The sequence below is a fragment of the Catharus ustulatus genome, chromosome 1 (genome assembly GCF_009819885.2).
Source record: "Catharus ustulatus isolate bCatUst1 chromosome 1, bCatUst1.pri.v2, whole genome shotgun sequence".
In the NCBI taxonomy this organism is placed as follows: Eukaryota; Metazoa; Chordata; class Aves; order Passeriformes; family Turdidae; genus Catharus; species Catharus ustulatus.
Window position 1 is genome coordinate 137,691,914 of NC_046221.1, and position 18,377 is coordinate 137,710,290.

An 18,377-nucleotide genomic window follows, 5' to 3' on the forward strand; every position below is an offset into this window, starting at 1 on the left:
CCAGAGCTTGTCACCTAATGCTGGGTTCTTCTCTTATCCTTAGCACTGATGCTCTCTAGGCATGAAAGCCGCTTGAGCCCACCTGAGGAACACCCAGGAACACTCACTGCGTACAGCCCAGACCAGGGCTACATCTTCACAAAGGACAGAAAGGCAAGCAGAGCTCTTCTAGGAGCTGACTGAGCATTAGTCAACTGGTCTCTGGTCCTGAACCTGCAATTTGGAGTCTAGCAGTTGAAACTTCAGCCTGAAATACTAAATTCTCTGAAAATGATAAATGATACATTTAGGGAAATATATCTATACCATCATGCCAAGTAGAACCTCTCCAAAGCCAACTCACCTCTGACTCTACAGCAAGGCTGTGTGGGCACTGGAACGTGCAGTCTGGAGCACTGAAGAAGCACTGCCAGACCTCCCATGCACACTGCTGGGGCTCTGCAGGTTCTAAAAGAAGCACTCATGGAAAGACAAGGTAGGCAGGGTGCAGAGTGCATGATGCCTCTGATCACTACTGAGATCTGCTCTTTAAAAGGGCGACAGACACAAGAATCACCTCTATAAGATCACACAGTTGTTTTGGAAAAGTTCAGAAACCGAACAAATGTACAGATTAGAACCACAAGCAAAACTTCAGAGAAAGGGAAATGGTTCTGTATAGCTAGAATTGCCTAAAGTAAGTAGTTCTGAATTTATCTGTACAGTTACACATACTGCACAGCAAAACCACTGACAGACTGCCGATAAAACTACAGTGAGTTTGACTGTAAGCAAGCCAGTTCACCATGTAACAATGTTACTGAGGGAAGGGAGTGTGTTGAAACAGGACAGTTACACTTTCTGAATATAAAATTTTTTTAAAGAAAAGCTGAAGCGAAAGTTAAGTAAAACTGAAAAAAAAGTGTATTTGAACATCATTGCGGATATGTATTTTCTCACTCTTAAAAGCCTGAGCCCTTCTCTCCTGAAAATACAGATAAAAGAGTGACATACCCTTCAGAATCTCTTTAAAATTGCATATTTAATAATTGCACAATAACTTGTTCATCTCTTGTGCAGTGTGGGCTGAAGAGAAGTTCAAGAAATTCATTGTGGTAGAAGTCCTTAGTCAGCAGAAGGTGCTCTGAAGAAAGTAGTAGGAACTGGATGAAAATTCTCAGCACCTGCAGTTTTGGCTACTGGTGGGTAAAAGAAAGTAAAGTTTTGGGATGTGCTGAACTCTTTAAGATGAGAACTGATCTCACAGTAATTTTTAGGAGATAAACAACCACTTGCTTATTAACAACTATGAGCAAACCAGAAGAGTAGGATTCAGGTCAGTGCAGAAATTCATAAGCTTGTGTGTCATGGCTGTCTCCCAAACCACCGTTTTGTGTCCAAGATTCTGCAGACATGGGAAATAAGGCTCTCCGCTAGATGTGAGGAACAGTCTCAAGGTGCTTTGCCCATGCTCAAGTCTGTTATTTTCTGTTCTTTTGTTTAACACTACTGAGTATGAACTTTAACCTCATTTAGCTTCCAGAAAGCCTCCAAGTTGGTTATTTCTCCTAATAATTCAACTCCCCACACTGCTTTGCAAGACAGCTAAATTAAAAAAAAAAAAAGTTTTCAGGTTGAAATCTGGGTATTATAATCTATTTCTAGATCGAAGTATTTAATTTTCCATCTGTTCTCAGAAAACAGGGTAGGAAACAAATTGATTTTAAGAGCCATTTCCATACAAGTAGGTATCCCACACAAGGAGACTTCATTGTCCATGTTTACCACAAACCCACCGAAGCTGTGGCTCTGTCTGGAGGTCAGTTAATTCATCAATGGATCTCCAGCTGCACTGACAAGCATATGCACGTGCTCCCTTCTTCTTTATCATCTTTGCTCTTAGTTTACTGAGCTCAGGCATGTTATTCCTGCCAAAGAAGTGAATTCATCTTAGGATGCAGGGCTGTTCTGTTCTTTTTTGAAGAAAAAATATTAATGAGGCCATTTCAAATCAGAAGACATCTTAAGGACAATTCTGAATATCACTGTCATGGATGAATTTGGGGATATATTTGAATTCTGTTTTGAACACAATCCTTTCCTGAGAGCAGTCTCAGTGTGTAGTTTCTGTGTTCTCAACTACAGACTGATGTTTTTGTAAATAATTTTATCTGTTGGGTTTAGATACTTCCAGTTATCCTCCAGAGAAAGAATTGGGAAGAAAATCAAGCAGAGCTAATTCTTGTGTTAAAAAATCACCCAAAAATGAATTTATCATATCAAATTTACTGTAAAAATTGCTATGCATAATGGATACAATTACAGAGTTAACTTTCATCATGAAACTTTTCATCAGGAACTGCTACTCAAGGTGATTGTTAAAGTGGCTGAAATGAAATGGCCATAAGAGGGTAGGCTTATATAAAACCAGAAATAATTCCTGCGCAGCCATTAACCATAACAAATGAAAAATCAGCATGCTATGACAAAACCAAGTTGTTTCAAAAAAAGCAAGTGAAAATGCAGCATTTTGGCTATCTCTGCTCTTATTACCTTCTCCTGGCCACTGGCCACTGAATTGCTCAAAAACATTAACAAGCCAAATTAAATAAAGAAAATGCAAGACAAGTATAAAGGGAAGAATTTTTAGAAAAAGTTAAATTGATGGAAGGAAAATGCTTTAAGTTTGCTTTCTAAAATTCAGGTTTGTAAAATAAACAGCTAAATATCTTGCTAAAGATTACAGATTTTAATCAATGTTACAAGTATATGATACTAATTCCACTCATATATTTTTTTCTTTTGTTTCATTTATTAATTTCAAGATCTGAGAAGCAAAATAATTTTGACTTTGGGTAAGTAAAAGAATCCCACTTTTGTTTAAACCTTTTCCACTACCAAACTAATCTTAGGAGAATTTTGTAGCATGGTATTTTCAAAGCTGCTTTAAATAATGGGAAAAATAATGGTATTCAATAAGAAATACAAATTTTGAGACTGGAAGAAAAATACAGGAATAACCAAAGATGTAATACATGAAAAATAATGGAAAAGGAGCTGATGTCTCCATTAATGTCTTCTCTGACAGTCACATCACTGTCCAAGCACATACTCTGAACATATTCACCTCTTCTATCAGTTAACAGGCACACACAGAGACTGTACTAAAATAAGAGGAATCCAGATTTGATGCTATTAGGAATGTGCCCACTACACCTTTCATTAAGTCTTGGCATTAGCTTTAGAGAAACTGGAAATAAGAACTCCTTACTTTTAAGTCTTCAAAAACTATTTAAGGAATTAAAGACATCACAATATAAGCAGAAAACAAAAAGGCCACCTCTCCATTTAAACAAACCTTGCTTCAAGAAATCTGTTAAGAAATAAAGCTATTTGATTTTCAGTTTTCACTGAACATGACAGCACACCTGATAGTGGAATAAAAAATATCTGACTTGAAACCATCACAGTCCCTATGACTGAAGGTGAGCTGCAAAGCACATGCTGAACAGTCTGCATTCATATTGACATTGTAAACACCCTGCAGTGGTTGGCAGAGTCCAACCCATCACATGGGTTACCTGCTTATTTCAGCAATAATCTGGCCTTTTGATCCATGAAACTTGAATTCTTTTTAAAAGCAGAGGGAGGGACATGGGAGAAGAGATAGAAAAGGATGAAAACAGATTTGGGAGATTGCTTCCCTCTTTCCACAGACTGTCCCACCTGATCCCAAACAGGTAGCATGCATGCTTCTTTTCAGATGACACAGCAGTGCTAAGGACTTTTCATCTTTCCTGTCCTTATTGAGCCCCAAAGCACAGTAGCACAACACTAATACCCACCCCAGACCCACCTGAAAAAAAGATAATCACAGGATTGATCCCAGATGTAGTCATTGAAAAGGGACACACGGAAGTCACAAGCAGTACAACGTAGCTGATCACACGTTCTGGACAAAGAAGAACAAACAATCAGAGAATCAGAACAATTGAGTCAGACTTATAAATATACATCCATCACAAATGGGCCAAAGTACAGCACTCACTCAGAAATACTAGAAGCAATGTCAGCTAATCTTAATGCTTTTATATTTCTGGCATGTTCAGAATTATGGTATGTGATTTAATGATATGTTAATGTATTATTTTTACAGGTTCCTTTCCTCACTGAACACATAAAATAAACTGATATTCACTTGATATATTCTCTGTAGTCTACCTCACTGCAACAGCACCTGGGCAACACCCAAATATGTGTTGAGTACACAATTGTACTTACAGTAATTTCACGAATACAAGCCGCACCAATTTGACCAAAATTTTGGTGGAAACCCAGAAGTGCGGCCAATATTCCGGGGCGGCTAATACATTAACAAAATTCTAAAAGCTGCCAACACGGAAGTGAGAGCCCGCGGCAGCCCCAAGCCAAGCTGGAGCCCGGCCGGCCCCGGCAGAGGGAGGAAAGCCTGGCAGAGGCGGGGCCAGCAGTGTGGGGGCGGGCGGCAGAGCCTGAGCCAGCAGGGCGGGGCAGGGAGGGCGGCAGAGCCCGGGCCAGCAGGGCGGGGGAGCCCGGGAGAACTGGGGCTAGCAGTGCAGGGGAGCATGGCAGAAGCAGGAAGGCCGGCGGGTGGGGCTGCCTGGCAGCGGGGGAAGCCCAGCAGAATCGGGGTCAGCAGCGTGGGGGAGCCCGGCAGTGCGGGGGCCTGCAGTGCCGGCCAGGGCGAGGAAACGCGGCGGCGGTGCAGATGGGAGGGGGCGGCCGGCGAGCCTGGCAGCGGCGGCAGTGGCTGGCCCGCCGGCAGGGCGAGTACGTAAACGGAGCGGCGAGGCGGCCGGCATGTCTGCCAGCGGCGGCAGTGGCTGGCCCGCCAGCAGGGCGAGTACGTAAACGCAGCGGCGACGCGGCCGGCATGCCTGCCAGCGGCGGCAGTGCCTGGCCCGCCGGCAGGGCAAGTACGTAAACGCAGCGGCGGGGCGGTGCTGACGGGAGAGGGGGGCCAGTGAGCCCGGCGGCGGCTGCAGCACCACCCGGCCGGCCCCGTCAGCAACCATGAGCGGGCCGAGCCTTCCTGGCCCCGCCCCGAGCCAGTAAAGCCCGCTATGCCGCGATCCTGTTACTAATTGGCCAATTTGTGAAAGCTGCGCACGGATTCTCGCAACGAACGAAAGTGCGGCTAATATTCGGGGTGCGGCTTATCTACTGACAAAGACAGCAACATTGTCGAGGCACCGGAAGTGCGGCTTATAATCCGTGCGGCTTGTATTCGTGAAACTACTGTACTACAAAAATTGCCACATGGAAATGCAGTAATGGTCTATAGGAAGTTGTGGATAAATCATCGAAGTACCTCTTCTGCTAAATTCAGCTGCAAGTGCAAAGCACTCTAACCATTTTCAGTTCAGGTTCTGGGATGATTTCAACCAGTCCACTGATTTAAGTCACATACCTGGCATTATACAGAAAGATGAAGAGAGGCAGGAAAAATAACAATGCAGCAGCAATTTCCTTAACTACTTGTTAATGATTTTTGGTTTTACATCTCATTTGCAAGCATCTTTCAACATCTCAAACTAACACAAGGTCAAGAGGTCAACAACAGAGGACTGGAAGGGACCAGCTGATTTCAATTGCAGTTACAAGCAGCCACTTCTTTAGATGACTGTCCTGCCCAGTTCAAATGCAGAATTTTGTACCACCACAGAAACACAGCTGTGAATAAAAATAATGATAAACCAAGTAGCACATATTTTTTCAGGTTTTCTACCTTTTCGAAATATTTGTTCCTATCCCAGATGGTGAAAGACTTCCACCCAGGTACACTGGACAGCATCTATATGGATTCATAAAAAAATACTAAATTATAGCAAAACAGGTTGGAGAAAGCAGTACAACATTTCTCCTAGTTTAACAGCATGGTATTTATATTAAAAAATATAGGCAAAGCATCCAAATGTTTGCAAACTACAGAATTTCAAAATTTTCATTATCGAAGTGATCAAAGAAAAACTCTACGAAAATCACTCTCTATACCAAATATACAAGAGTCTACATACTGCAGCATTTTATAAATGTGTATGTCCACAAGGCAAAGGAAGATGCTGTTCAAGAGCTTAAATAATTAATAAATTTATAATAATTTATTTTGACCACATGAAAATACATTAACAGTTCTTTGAAATTACCTGTTTATCATTACCTGTTTTTCCTTAAAAAGACTGTCTCTCTTCTCAATGTCATTCTTAAGAAATGTCAACACAGATTAAAAAGCAGTAGCAGTATTATTAGACTGAAGTCTAATAAGATAGAAGTCTAATTGGATAAGAAGTCATAATCAAGCAATGTTCAACAAGCCTGAACATTTTTCACCTACCTTTTCCCAAGTGCCTGTACAACAACACTATTTCTTCCAGGTGTGAGACTTGTAGAATTAGACTTCAATTTCTGTTTAAAAGTAACCAAAGAATAAATGCAGCATTACAGCAAAGTTACAATATTCTGTTTTACCTAATAAGCAGGAGCCAGAAAATCTCAGTCACAGAAGGGGACTAAGGCTTTGGGAATTTTCTTGTTCAAATTTGTGAGGTAAGTTTGTTACACAGGTAAGTGAGGAACAAGGCTTCTCTTCCCACACTGAATTTCCAGCTGTGGCTGAAGGAATTCCACACCACATGATCATGTAAGACTTTACAATCAAGAATTACTATTTCATGCCCTCCTTTTAATAACTTTGCTTTTAAAACCAGTTATAATTTGGAACCCTCTCCCTTAATGTTTTTTAGCTTTTGTTTTATTAAAATCCATCAAGAACTGAGATTATTCAAAAATATAGAGTTTGAAAGGTTTCTTATTTACTGCACACAGAAGAGTTTGTTTGAATTCTAGAATATGAGAACTCTAGATCCTAAATGGGAAGTTCTAGGGATATAAAATGATATGATCTATGATATAAAATGATATAATTTATGACATTAAATGATAAAATTATATTAATTTACTGGCATAATTCTCTCTCTCTTAGATGTATAGAAGTATTTTTTATTGGTGCAGATTTAGCCACTCTGTAAAAAATCAAAGACAAAAAACCCAAAAATAATGTCATTTGTGAAAATAAGGGAAATCTGCAGGAGATTATGAAGTATAAGTAACACCATTTTCTACTGCTGATAGCCAAATGAATATCTATTTTCAATGCTTTCTATCATTGTAACTGTCTTGAGAATGCAAATTTGTGGCTTCAGCTCCATCTCCTGCTGTGAGAGGAGAAGACATTTGCAGACGATACAAAATGGGGAGCAGTGGTTGGTATATCAGATGACTGAGCTGCCAATAAGAGGGACCTCAAATGACTTCCACAAATGGGGTGAGAAGAATCTCTTCAAGTTCAGCTAAGGTGAAATGCAAACTCTTGCCCCAGGGGAGGTCTAATCCTTATGCACAGATCACCATGTGGGCTGACCAGCCAGAAAGCAGCTTTGCAGAGAAGGCTGTGGGAAATTCAGTCGGTAACAAGTTGACCATGAGCCAGCAATGTGCCCTTGCAGCACAGAGGGCCAACAGTATCTTGGGATACATCAGGAGGGATGATGCCAGCATGTCCAGGGAGGTGATCCCTCCTTTCTACTCAGCACTGATGAGACAGAATCAAAGAATCATTTCAGCTCGGACCTTCCCCTGTCAACACAGGGTCAGCTTCAGCAGCTTGCCAAGGACTATGTCCAGCTGCATTTTGAAAACCTTCACAGACTAAGACTCCACAACCTCTCTGTGAAGATTGTTCCTGTGTTTGACCACTCTCACAGTAAGAAAAGTGTTTTCTTGTGTACAGATGGTATTTTGTGTGTTTCAGTGTACACCCATTGCCTCTTGTCCAGTCACTGTCACTCTATGGAGGAGAGTCTGGCCCCTTCTTTACTACACCCACAGCTATTTACACACACTGATCAGATCCCCCTGGAGCCTTCTCTTCTCCAGACTGAACAGTCCCAGCTCCCTCAGCTGCTCCTCATATGACAGGCATTTCAGCCTCTTATCCATCTCCATGGGCCTTTGCTGGAGGTTCTCCAGCAGCACCATCTCACTCTTGGGAGACCAGAATGGGTCACATTACTCCAGATACAACCTCACAGACATGTCTGGGGCACTATGTCCAGTACAAAATAGGCATGGATATAACAGAGTGGGCCCAGGAAAGGACCATGAAGGTCCTCTAAATCATTGAGGATTTAGACCATCTGACATCCAGCTATAAGCTAAGAGAGTTGGAATTGTTTAGCCTGGAGAAAATAATGGTCAGGAGAACCTTATTAAGGTAAGTCAGGGAAAAATAAAGAAGATGTAGCCAGACTCTTCTCAGTGGGGATCACTGACAGGCGAGGCAATGGGTGCAAACTGAAGTACAATAATTTCCACTCAAATGTACAAAAAATCTTTACAACTTGTGAAGGTGGTCAAACACTGGAACAGGCTACTTAGAGAGGCAGCAGTCTACATCCTCAGGGATAACTGAAAGCCATTTGGTCACAGGCCTGGGCAACTGGCTCTAGGCAGTATTGCTTAAGCAGGTGGTTGGACCAGATGATCTCCAGAGGTCCCTCCTCCAACTGCAACCATTCTGCAATTCTGAGCATTAATGCTATCCTCTATTTTAAACTAGCATTTCCTTTAATTGCGTTATTGCCTAGGTAACAACATCTCTTTATACCTTTCCTGTTCCTCACCACAGGATTACTGCATTTTCCTTTCTGCTTTATTTTCCCAGTTTATTCTACAGCTTGTTTTCATTAATGTTTTGAATTTTTTTAGCTTATGATGCTTTTACTTCCATTTGAACCTGACTTGTTCTGAACTTCCAAACCCCTACTCACCGGAGGTGTTGTGGTAAAGCTGCTGTCATTACAGATTTCATCAATAATGTCGTCTAGATCTTCTTCACTGCTGCCAGCCCTCATTAACACCTTAGCTGAGCTGAAAAATAAACAAATCAGCCTTCATTTTTGTAGCAAGACTACAGCAATTCTAAGAGCTCTGAGTTAAAAAATATAAACAGTTATAGCCTCTTTCCCCTAATATTTTTATAGTATCTCAGGCAGGCCATCCAAATCATGACTGAACAGATATAAACTACAGGATAACACCTTTCAGTCACTGTTGAGTTGTCCCATCATAGGTCTTATTTTTGCTTGCTTTTTTTACTTCCAGCCACTCCCAACAGTGAATAAAACTATGACAGTATAAACCCTGCTACACTTACTGGGCAATTAACTGGACAACCCTGATTTTTCACATTTAGCTTCAGCAGCAGGAGTACGATAAGGTCAGAGGAAGTCTCTACTCAAGCTACACAACTGCAGGGATCCTCAAGAGAATTCCTGCCTACCTGCATGCATTCAGAAAGATCATCTGCACTTTGCTTTTGCTCAAGTAACACTCAAGTCTGCTGTTTGTTAGCTCTTTGTCAAAGAAAGAGAGGCCTGTAGTACTGCTGCATTAACCAATCCAGAACAAATCTACTCCTGAGAAAGAAGAAAACTGTGTAACTTCTTTTTTTTCAAGAATGTAATTAGATCAATTAGAATTAAGTGCTCATCTAATCATTATGCAAACAATGTGGAAGTCCAGTAATGTGGTCAAGGGTAGAAGTCTTGCTCATCTTGCATTAGTCATTGGATTCTTCAAGATCCTGTCCTGAGACTCTGAAATATGTGTTGGGTAAGTGCTCAGCACCCCACCTGTGGAGACATCTGGCCAAGCCTCTTTGGTCCACAGCCCTTCCAAAGGGAGTCTGAGATGCCTGTGAGGGCTGGGATGTAAACCTGATGGTCAGGATGGAAAACCAAGGGCAGGATGGAAACCTGATGTCTGGGATGGAAGCCTGAGGGCAGGTTGGGGTGTTGGACACTGAATGCTTGGCAGTACTGTCAGCAATGACCCTGTCAGGACCAAACTTGCAAAATCACCATTTTGAAAACTGTGGAATTTGAGGCAGACACCTCAAAGTGTAGCATGTAACTTAAGTGCTTACTGTAGCAGATATGGTTAATAAAGTATGAACTGAAAAATTATGAACAGAAAAATTACGAACAGAAAAAACAGACCCGAGGGAAGAGCATGAAGCTGTGTCAGGAGGGGTTTAGGCTGGTTATCAGGAAAAGGCTTTTCACCCAGAGGGTGGCTGGGCCCTGGAGCAGCTCCCCAGGGCAGTGGTCACAGCACCAGCCTGACAGCGCTCGAGAAGCGTTCGGACAATGCTCTCAGGAACACGGTGTGACTCTGGGGGTGTCCTAGGCAGGGCAAAGAGCTGGACTTCGATGATCCTCGTGGGTCCCTTCCAAAGCAGAATATTCTGTGATTTCAGTGAAATGACTCAAGTATCAAGAGAATAAAATAATTGACAATGCTATTGCTAAAGTTCTCCCTGCTCTCGCGAGAGTTACAGATATTTGAGGCCAGTTATATGCAGAGAGCTTTCATGAGGTGAGTTACAGAGCCAAGTAATCCCCAACCCTAACTCGGAGGGAAATTAGTGCAGCTTTTAACGCCATATTTAATCCCAGGTTGCGATACACACAGGAGACAAAGACTGTCTGAACTAACTAAACTCGCTGGCACACGATTTGGGTCTTTAAAAAACACGGGCTGCAGGTGACACTGGCCGACACAGCCCGGTTCCGGCTCCTGAGCCCGCGTATTTTGGGTTCCGGACGGGTCTGGCCGCACGGGGCAGGCGGGGACGCGCCCCCCAGGCGGCCCTCGCTCGGCGGGGAGGGTGGTGAGGGTGGCGGGACCGCGGCGGGACCGCTAACCTGCCCTCCTTGGCCGCCGCGGGCTCCTCCTCGCCGCCGCCGCGCCGCCGGCACAGCCGCCGCTCCACCTCGTCCAGCAGCGTGTCCAGCTCGTCCGCCATCTTGCCGCCCCGCGGTTGCCAAGGCGGCGGCGGCAGAGGCGGGGTCTGCCCGCCCGGCCGGGCCCGGGGCGGGGGCTGGCGCGGCTCTGGGCTCCCGCGGGGCTCGGCCCGCGCCTTCGCCGCGCCGCTCCTGGGATTCGGCGCTGAACAACGGGCAGGGAAAGGAAAAAAAAAGGGAAAAGAAAGCCGCGGGGCTGCGGCCGTAGTCGGCAGGATTCGAACCTGCGCGGGGAGACCCCAATGGATTTCTAGTCCATCGCCTTAACCACTCGGCCACGACTACGCATGCTGCATTACGCCTTTCCACCCGTCCATGATCTGTACCGAGAAGGAGCATGGTTTGGAACTTGGCTCCATGCTCCTCACGGGGCGCAGTGAAAGGTTTGAAATAGAAGTTAGATTTAATGTCTGTTCACTGCAGTTCACTGGGCTGGATATTGGTCTGTTTAGAGCAAAACAAAACGTCTAGGCTTTGCAAAGTCCCGTGGGAGAAGCCTGTGGGTGTTTTTTTTTTTTTTTTTTAATCTTTATTTTTTGTTTTTTTGGCGTAGGTTGCGGAGAGAGCCGCCCCAGTCCCTTTAAAACCAGGAGCACTCCCCAGCTGGCAGCCCCCATAGCTGGGGCAGGCAATTTTGGGCAAAGTCCCATACAGGCGGCTCTCGCAATGGCCCTGTTAATAAATCCAGACAAACACAGAGGTGTCAGTCACGGTCTTCCCGTGCCAGCTCCACCGCCGCTCTCGTCAGAGACGCACGGGAGGTGAGACATCCCGAGGTGAGAGCATCGCCCACAGCGTCAGGGGATGCTGTATATCATGATATTTTTTAAGAAATACAATGAAGCAGTATAGAGAGAGCGGTCCTGTTAAGCGAAAAAGAGCATTGCCATCTCCTTAGGTCAGCTGAGACAGAAATCACAGGCTTGTACCCTCCCGTTGCCTCGATGGCTCAAAATTTGTCAGCCTGTGATGAAGTGGGGTCTGCTGTCCTTAAGAGCTCCAAGCAAAGCTCTCGGTAACAAGGTACTTTACAATTCTCTGGGTATTTCGATTAATGAGTTGCAAGCCCTGTTTGAATTCCCTCGTACTTAAGCTTTTATTTCATTGTTCCATTTTCCTCCCCACATACCTCAGGTCGCTGTTAATGCCCCCACCCGATCCATGGCAGTGCTGCTGGGGGAGATGTGTTGGGTCAGAGTTGTGAGTCTTTGCTGGGCTGATGTGATGGAAGAAACTAAATAGTGTTGATGCTGCTCCAGCTCTTTTAAGTGGTCCCTTGGCCAGGACTCTGTGTCATGTAGGTAAATTCAATCCAGAAGAAGTGGATTTTGGGGTGGAATTTTTACATTCATCTCTTGCAGCTGTGGAGAGTATAAACTAATCACAGTTCTCTCCAGTATGCTATCATCTCTGTAATTTGAAAAAGGATCAGGAGCCCACAGGCTTGGAAAATCTTGAAGAAACTCTTGTCCTGAAATACATCATCACATGTGGAAAAGACCACTTGCTGCATCATCTTGAAGGAGCTTAAGAATGCCGAAATCCAGTATCATTCTGGCATTCTTTCAAATGGCCTTAGAAATTTGAGTACATTCTCTTTTGACTGCAAAACAGCTTCTTTCCCTTTCCATCAATCCTGTGGCTGTCAGTGTGTCTGTTGCAAGGTGCCAAAAATGTATGGGGTGTCTATGGGATAACAGTGCCAAAGTCAGGGGTGCCTCGAGGCTTTCTCCCATGAACTCCTTGCAGCATTTGCTCAGTTGGAAAGCATTTGAAACCAAAAGAAAACAAAAAAGAAAAGAAAAGAAAAAAGGCACAGACCTTTAAAAATTGTTGAACTGAAAAGATTGGCTTTGTGCAGATTGCTGCCTGCTGTTTAGATCCTTGTTGTTCAAAACTTCTGAAAGGCCTGATGCAATCAAAGAGACTAACTGGGTCAAATTGATTCCAGACTAGTCCCTGGAATCACACTGAGGTGAATCTGACATACTGGGCCTTCAGCTAAGCTGTGGCCAGGAGAAAGGAGTTGAGGTCACGCCCTGAATTTTGTCCTCTCTTAGGAAATCAGTGAAGTGGCTTGTTCAAATCATGTCTGCTACTGACTGCTTGGGTGCAAATGGAAAGGTCACTGATTGCTGACGGCTAGAAAAGTACAGAATGACCACCTTGATGATGATGGCTTTTTTTTTTTTTTTTTAATATCTCAATATATCCTTAGGAAGAGAGGAGGAAGAGAGGACAGAAAGCTGGAAGGCTGTCCTGGGTGGAAGCCATAATGTTCTCTTATCCTCAAGCTTCTGAAAGCTTTCTCAGTGGTGCTGATAAAACTGGATTTTGGCACAGCAGTGATGAAGACAAAAAAACCAACTTTCTAGGGCAGTGTGTTAATTTCTCTCTCTTCTCTTTTCTCTGGGAACCAAAGTGAGCCTGAGTTGAGGTTGACCAGAACTCTTCTCAGACCTTTTCTCTAAACAATGAATTCTCCAGAGCTCAGGTAATAATAAGAGGTCAGCAGAGCCAGGTAATACCTAAGTCATTTCTGAGTGCTACCCATTGCCATATAAGAAGGAAATGATTGCAGGGAGGCACTCTTCTTTTTGATGTGGTGCTAAGATGTTGCAAGCCTTTCTACCTTGCAGTCTCTTGTCCCAGAAGTTGGGATGGAGGTAATGCAGTGACTGCCTCTCCCCGAGGTGTTCTGCTGCCTCCAAAGTATGTAGAACTGTACAGCTCCTTGCTCCCAGTTACAGGGTATTACTCTAATCCTGTTCCTTGTCACAATCCAGGGTAACATAATTTTGAGTGACTCTCTTAATTTCTTATTAGTAGTACAGTGCATCAACATGAGAAAATTCAGGGCTAAATCTAGATTTTTGGCCATAATTTTAACCACTAGCATTCCTGTGAAGGAAATTTTTCTACTAAAGATACCAGATTGGGAGACAACTTCTTGAAAGATGTCTTGGCAGCAAAACTAACAGTGTGTACAAGATTCCTCATATAACACTGGTTTGTGATGTTAAGAGACAGCCTTGGATCAAAGGACAGTTTATGCTGGAGGCTATCCCAGTCTTGGACTTCACTGTAAATCCTTCCATCAAAGATGCCAGCTCAGAGGGTGGATTTTCAGTTCAGTTTGCTGGCACAGCTGCCTTACCCATGAGGGGCGTGAGGACTGGAACACCTTCCAGTTACTTCCAACCTTCCTCTCAATTAATAATTTCAAAGCTAGAGTATGTGAGCAGCCACCACCTGTTGCCTGGGCTGCACAGCTCTCTTGTAAAGAAAACTGCTCCTGAGAAGAACAGGTAAGTGTGCAGGATGACAACCTTAGCCCTTGCTGTGAGGTGTAAACTTACTTTTGGATGTTTGTAAACATACATGCTCATTTTCTAATGGGTGTGATGTAGTGCTTACCAAGAGAAGCAGAAGATTTTTTCAGGACAGTATACAAAACAAAAAAATACTTTGTTTAGGGGCCTTTTAATGAACATGGCATAATCCTCAAAGCTTCTTAGTACCATGACATTTTGATCTCTATGAGGGCATAACAAACATTGGAAAGTTGTTTCTGGAAAAAAACCTGTCAGCTTTTAAGGCTGTGTAACAAGGCAGTCACACTTCCAAATCAATGATGATTATGTGTAACTTTGAATAAAAGTGGTGTTGCTGGGCACTGTGCAGCTTTACTGCACCTGCATTCTCTGGCACCAAGGGTGTCAGTCCCTGTAAAGTGGAGCAGAGGGAGGCACATGGGTATAAAGCAGGTCAGTGCAAAGAACGTATCACAAGGTAAAAATGTTTCCATTTAATGGATAGAAATAATAATTAGAAGTAAATATAGGATAATTGGCCTGCCAGGAAGGACTAGGCTGTGAGAACGTTAAGAGGAAGGAGAAAGCATCAAGCACAGAGGACTGAGGATTACTCTGGAAAAATCCTTCCTGCTTGCTGCCCATTGCACAGCTGTGGTAAGAGACAAACACCATGTAAAACCAACCTAGCTGAGGGAGCTGAAACCAAAGCAGAGATAGTGTTCCACCACCCTTGCCAAGGCTGGAAAGTATTCTGCAGGGATCATTCTCCGGAAGAGTTGTGAGTTAGGAAAAGCTATCCTGTGAGCCACAGGGGCATGGTGTGAGTGTGCATGTGGGGGTGAAGGTGCTGTTTGTGTGAACACCACACTAATATCTAGCTGCTCAGTGGGGCTGATTAATATTTTTCTTTTTGAGGCCCCAGGATACTGCATCTCAGAGGGAAACAGATGTGGCAGCTGACAGGGCTGGTGTCACTCATCAGTTTCCAGATATACTCCTTTGTTTCACTGCATAGCTTCCTTTTCTCAGTACAAGAATCCTGGTCAGTGAAAAGATATGTTAGGCAGAATCACACCTGTATAATATGAATGTGTGATTTTGTGCAGGCTTTTACAGTTAAAAGACTTAAAAGAATGGCAAGAAGAACAAAGACTTTTTCAGATGAAAGCTTCTTCATGAAAACTCCCTCTAGAAGCTCAAATGCTAAAAGAGGTCTTAATATCTGTAAGTGAGTAATGAGGTTTTCATTTGGACTTGAAATAAACAGGTTTTTTTCCAGTGCAGTTTTCAAAGGAAGGAATGTTTAAGGGCAAAGTGAAAATTAAAAGCTAGGACCTCACTGATTTTAGCAAGGTCAGGATTTCATACAGAAGGTGAAAATCCAGTCCATCTCATTGCAAATATCTGTTCCTTGCTGGAGGACAGGAACTGGTAACTCTCCTTTCAGCTCCAGGCTGCGTCTCCCAGCAGAGGGCATTGCAGAATGACATTACTGTTTTTCAGAAATCTGGCAGAAGATAAACTGAACTTTAAGGGGTTGTTTGGCCAGTCTAAAATTAATTTTCATGACCTCTACTGGAAGAGTAGATCATCAATTGTTTAAAACCAGAAGATGCTGCTAGAAAACTCTAGCTGGAAGACGAAATGAATTTTTCCTTGTACTCTAAAAAACTCTAATGCCTAAAAGAGAAAGCAAATACCAGAAAGCATTTGTTCCTCAGTTTCTCTATCACACAATTTATTTTCATGTTTTAAATGATACTCTAGGCTGAATTGCAAAGACTTGTTTCATGTTCAGATCCTCTTGACGTTCTGTAAAAATAACAAACCGTTTCCAATTAAAAAAAAATGCAGCATTAAAATGATAATGATAATGGTGTGAGCAAAAAGAAGAGAGAAACTTCAACGTTTGCAGTAGATGTGGATAACAGGCATAATTTAAAATAATGGAGATAAGAAAGGAGATTTTTCAAAAGACTGGGGCATGTTGTGTGTCAAACCAAGAAGCTACAGGGCTCCCTGAGCAGTGCACAGCCTTCAATGCAGGCTTCTCTCTTCCTGAGCCCTGCATCTCCTCACACATGACACATCAGGAGCACATTCAGGGGCAGACAGGGCAGTACCATCAAGCAGACAGATGATCCTGTCTCTACATTCTGGCTGGTTCTGTCACATAGCAGTTGTGCCAATCCACCTCTGGAGGCAGATACATGGATTTAATGTACATGAGCAGGTTGACTCCATAACACAGGTGTTCTGTTAAATCTGTTTACAGGCAGTGTTCAGTCCTGCTTATTGTATTGTCACCCAGCAAACTGAGTGGGCACATACCTTGGCAGAGGAGAGTGAGGGATTGAGGACAGGAGAGGCTGAGAAATGTGTGGAGCAACAGTGCCTTCTCTTGTTTAGCATTTGTTCTTTGGCAGGACACAAGAGGATTCAGTGTGTTTGAAAGTAGTCATTGTAGTTTTGCAGGTGGAGAAACTGAGTCACCCAGGTGATTGTAGCCTGACCAGACTCATTAGATAAAATCAGAATAGAAGTACTTAGAGCACTCCCATCTCTCATGTTGAGAAAGTCTCAGCTTTGCTGTGGACTCACTGAGCTGCACCGTGTCTACGTGCTATGTTGAGAAATGCTTCCAAGTCAAAGGAGTGCAGGTGGGCAAGAGTTAAATTCTACCACCTTGATTCTTGATAACATTCTCACTCAGGTTGATTTACAGTGTTAAGACCAAAGGGATTTGAACAGAGCAAAGGTCTTGAATCTGAATTGCAATGAGTGATATTGAGGGAGTGGTTGGGGTATTTTATATATACCCTAAAAATGCCTAATAGGCATTCAGCTCTGGAGGACTTGAAAGGACTGTAACCTTTCCTACAGTTTAACAACACATTTCTCCATAAAACTAACTTAAGAGAAATTCCCTCCATTCCCACACTGAACACTTAGCAGTCCTTTCAAACTTATGATATAGCAGTAAATATAGCTTATAACCATAAAATTAAGGTTATGTAGACTTGTAACTTTTTATTTTATGCTAGCTCTGTGGGCCACTAGCAATTTCTACAGAGGTTGCTGTCCTGAAGTCTGCAATGAATTACATGAGTAAACTAAGAAGAAACAAAACTTGCAAGAGTAAGAAGAAACAGAAAACAACCCTCAGTCTTTAAAAAGTCACATTGAGTGTTTAAGGGGAGAAGGGCAAACAAATGGAACTTCTCATGCTTTACCATTTCAATGTAAGATAGTCCTTTTGCTGTACAGGGAACTTACTAGTGTACATAGCTGTGATTGCACTCCTGGGCTATTTAATGGCTAGGGAATAACTCAAGAAAAGGTGATAGATCTTAAAAATAACAAGTAGTGTTTCCTTGGAGTGCTACCAATGAGATTCTGACAGCAAAATGAAGCTGCAATGAGCAGAATTTAGATGATTTTTACTGTGATATACTAAATAAAATTTGTTTTTATCTAGCTGCATGCTTACAATTTATGTTGCAGATTGATTGTGAAGTTACAGAACCTCTGGTTTCTACAGAAAATGGGGTCTGCTTTTATGATATGGCTTTACAGTGCCTAGAAAACCTTTGGTTTTCCAGTAATGTAACTGTAACAAAAAATCTTATAAAGATTCCTTTTCTTTTACCAGTAGACTGTAGACTGGCTGTAGAGTCAAGGTACCTCAGCATTTGAGTTCTTGATCTTGATTCTTTAAAGTCTGCTGCTTTTAGAGAAAATAGGTGATAATATTTTTTTGGAAATTAGCCCTCTCTGGGGTAGATTTGTTATCTCCTACTACTTCTGTAGTCTTGAAAATTTTGAAGGCCAAGAGACACCTAATGAACAGTCTTGTCTTTCATGATAGCTCAGTTTAATATAAATCTGTGGTTACAAGCATTTGGACAGCATGGAAATTGGATGTATCTTTAGTGGCACAGTCCCTTAGCTAAATGAAATACAGCCACAGCAGGAGGAGGTTAAGGAAAGGAGCAATTAATTTAGTTTTCCAATAGTATTGTAACAACACGGGCATCATAATTTAAAAGCCTTTGGAACAGTCTTCTTAATTTCCTCCTATCCCACTCCCTCAACTTCTTGTCTTGGTCTGGCTTTTGTTCACTTCATGCAGGCTGCCAGACCAACTTGAGCCTGCCTGAACCCAACCAGTTGGTCC

At 42.9% G+C, this 18,377-nt stretch overlaps 1 protein-coding gene and 1 non-coding gene across 2 annotated transcripts; both read right to left on the reverse strand.

Moving 5' to 3' along the window:
• Nucleotides 1-1,473: 1,473 nt before the first annotated feature.
• On the reverse strand, nucleotides 1,474-10,893 carry CFAP418 (cilia and flagella associated protein 418). The gene is made up of 6 exons (XM_033080338.2): nucleotides 10,785-10,893; nucleotides 8,847-8,946; nucleotides 6,353-6,423; nucleotides 5,747-5,812; nucleotides 3,836-3,931; nucleotides 1,474-1,907 (listed from the first exon to the last, which is right to left on the reverse strand). Exons 1-6 carry the CDS (start codon nucleotides 10,883-10,885, stop codon nucleotides 1,748-1,750), a joined length of 594 nt encoding a protein of 197 aa, XP_032936229.1. The 5' UTR covers nucleotides 10,886-10,893; the 3' UTR covers nucleotides 1,474-1,747.
• A 193-nt stretch (nucleotides 10,894-11,086) lies between these two features.
• Nucleotides 11,087-11,168, reverse strand: TRNAS-AGA. Its single transcript has one exon. It is a non-coding gene; the product is annotated as a tRNA-Ser (tRNA).
• Nucleotides 11,169-18,377: the final 7,209 nt, after the last annotated feature.

What these genes read in the sequence shown, in the direction of transcription:
- CFAP418 (XM_033080338.2), bottom strand. Translation starts at nt 10,885, where the DNA reads ATGGCGGACGAGCTGGACACGCTGCTGGACGAGGTGGAGCGGCGGCTG. An exon ending in GGAACAAATATTTCGAAAAG is followed by an intron (nt 3,932 to 5,746) that starts GTAGAAAACCTG and finishes TTCTTTGTCCAG; the next exon opens with AACGTGTGATCAGCTACGTT. An exon ending in TGTGATTATCTTTTTTTCAG is followed by an intron (nt 1,908 to 3,835) that starts GTGGGTCTGGGG and finishes CTTCTTTGGCAG; the next exon opens with GAATAACATGCCTGAGCTCA.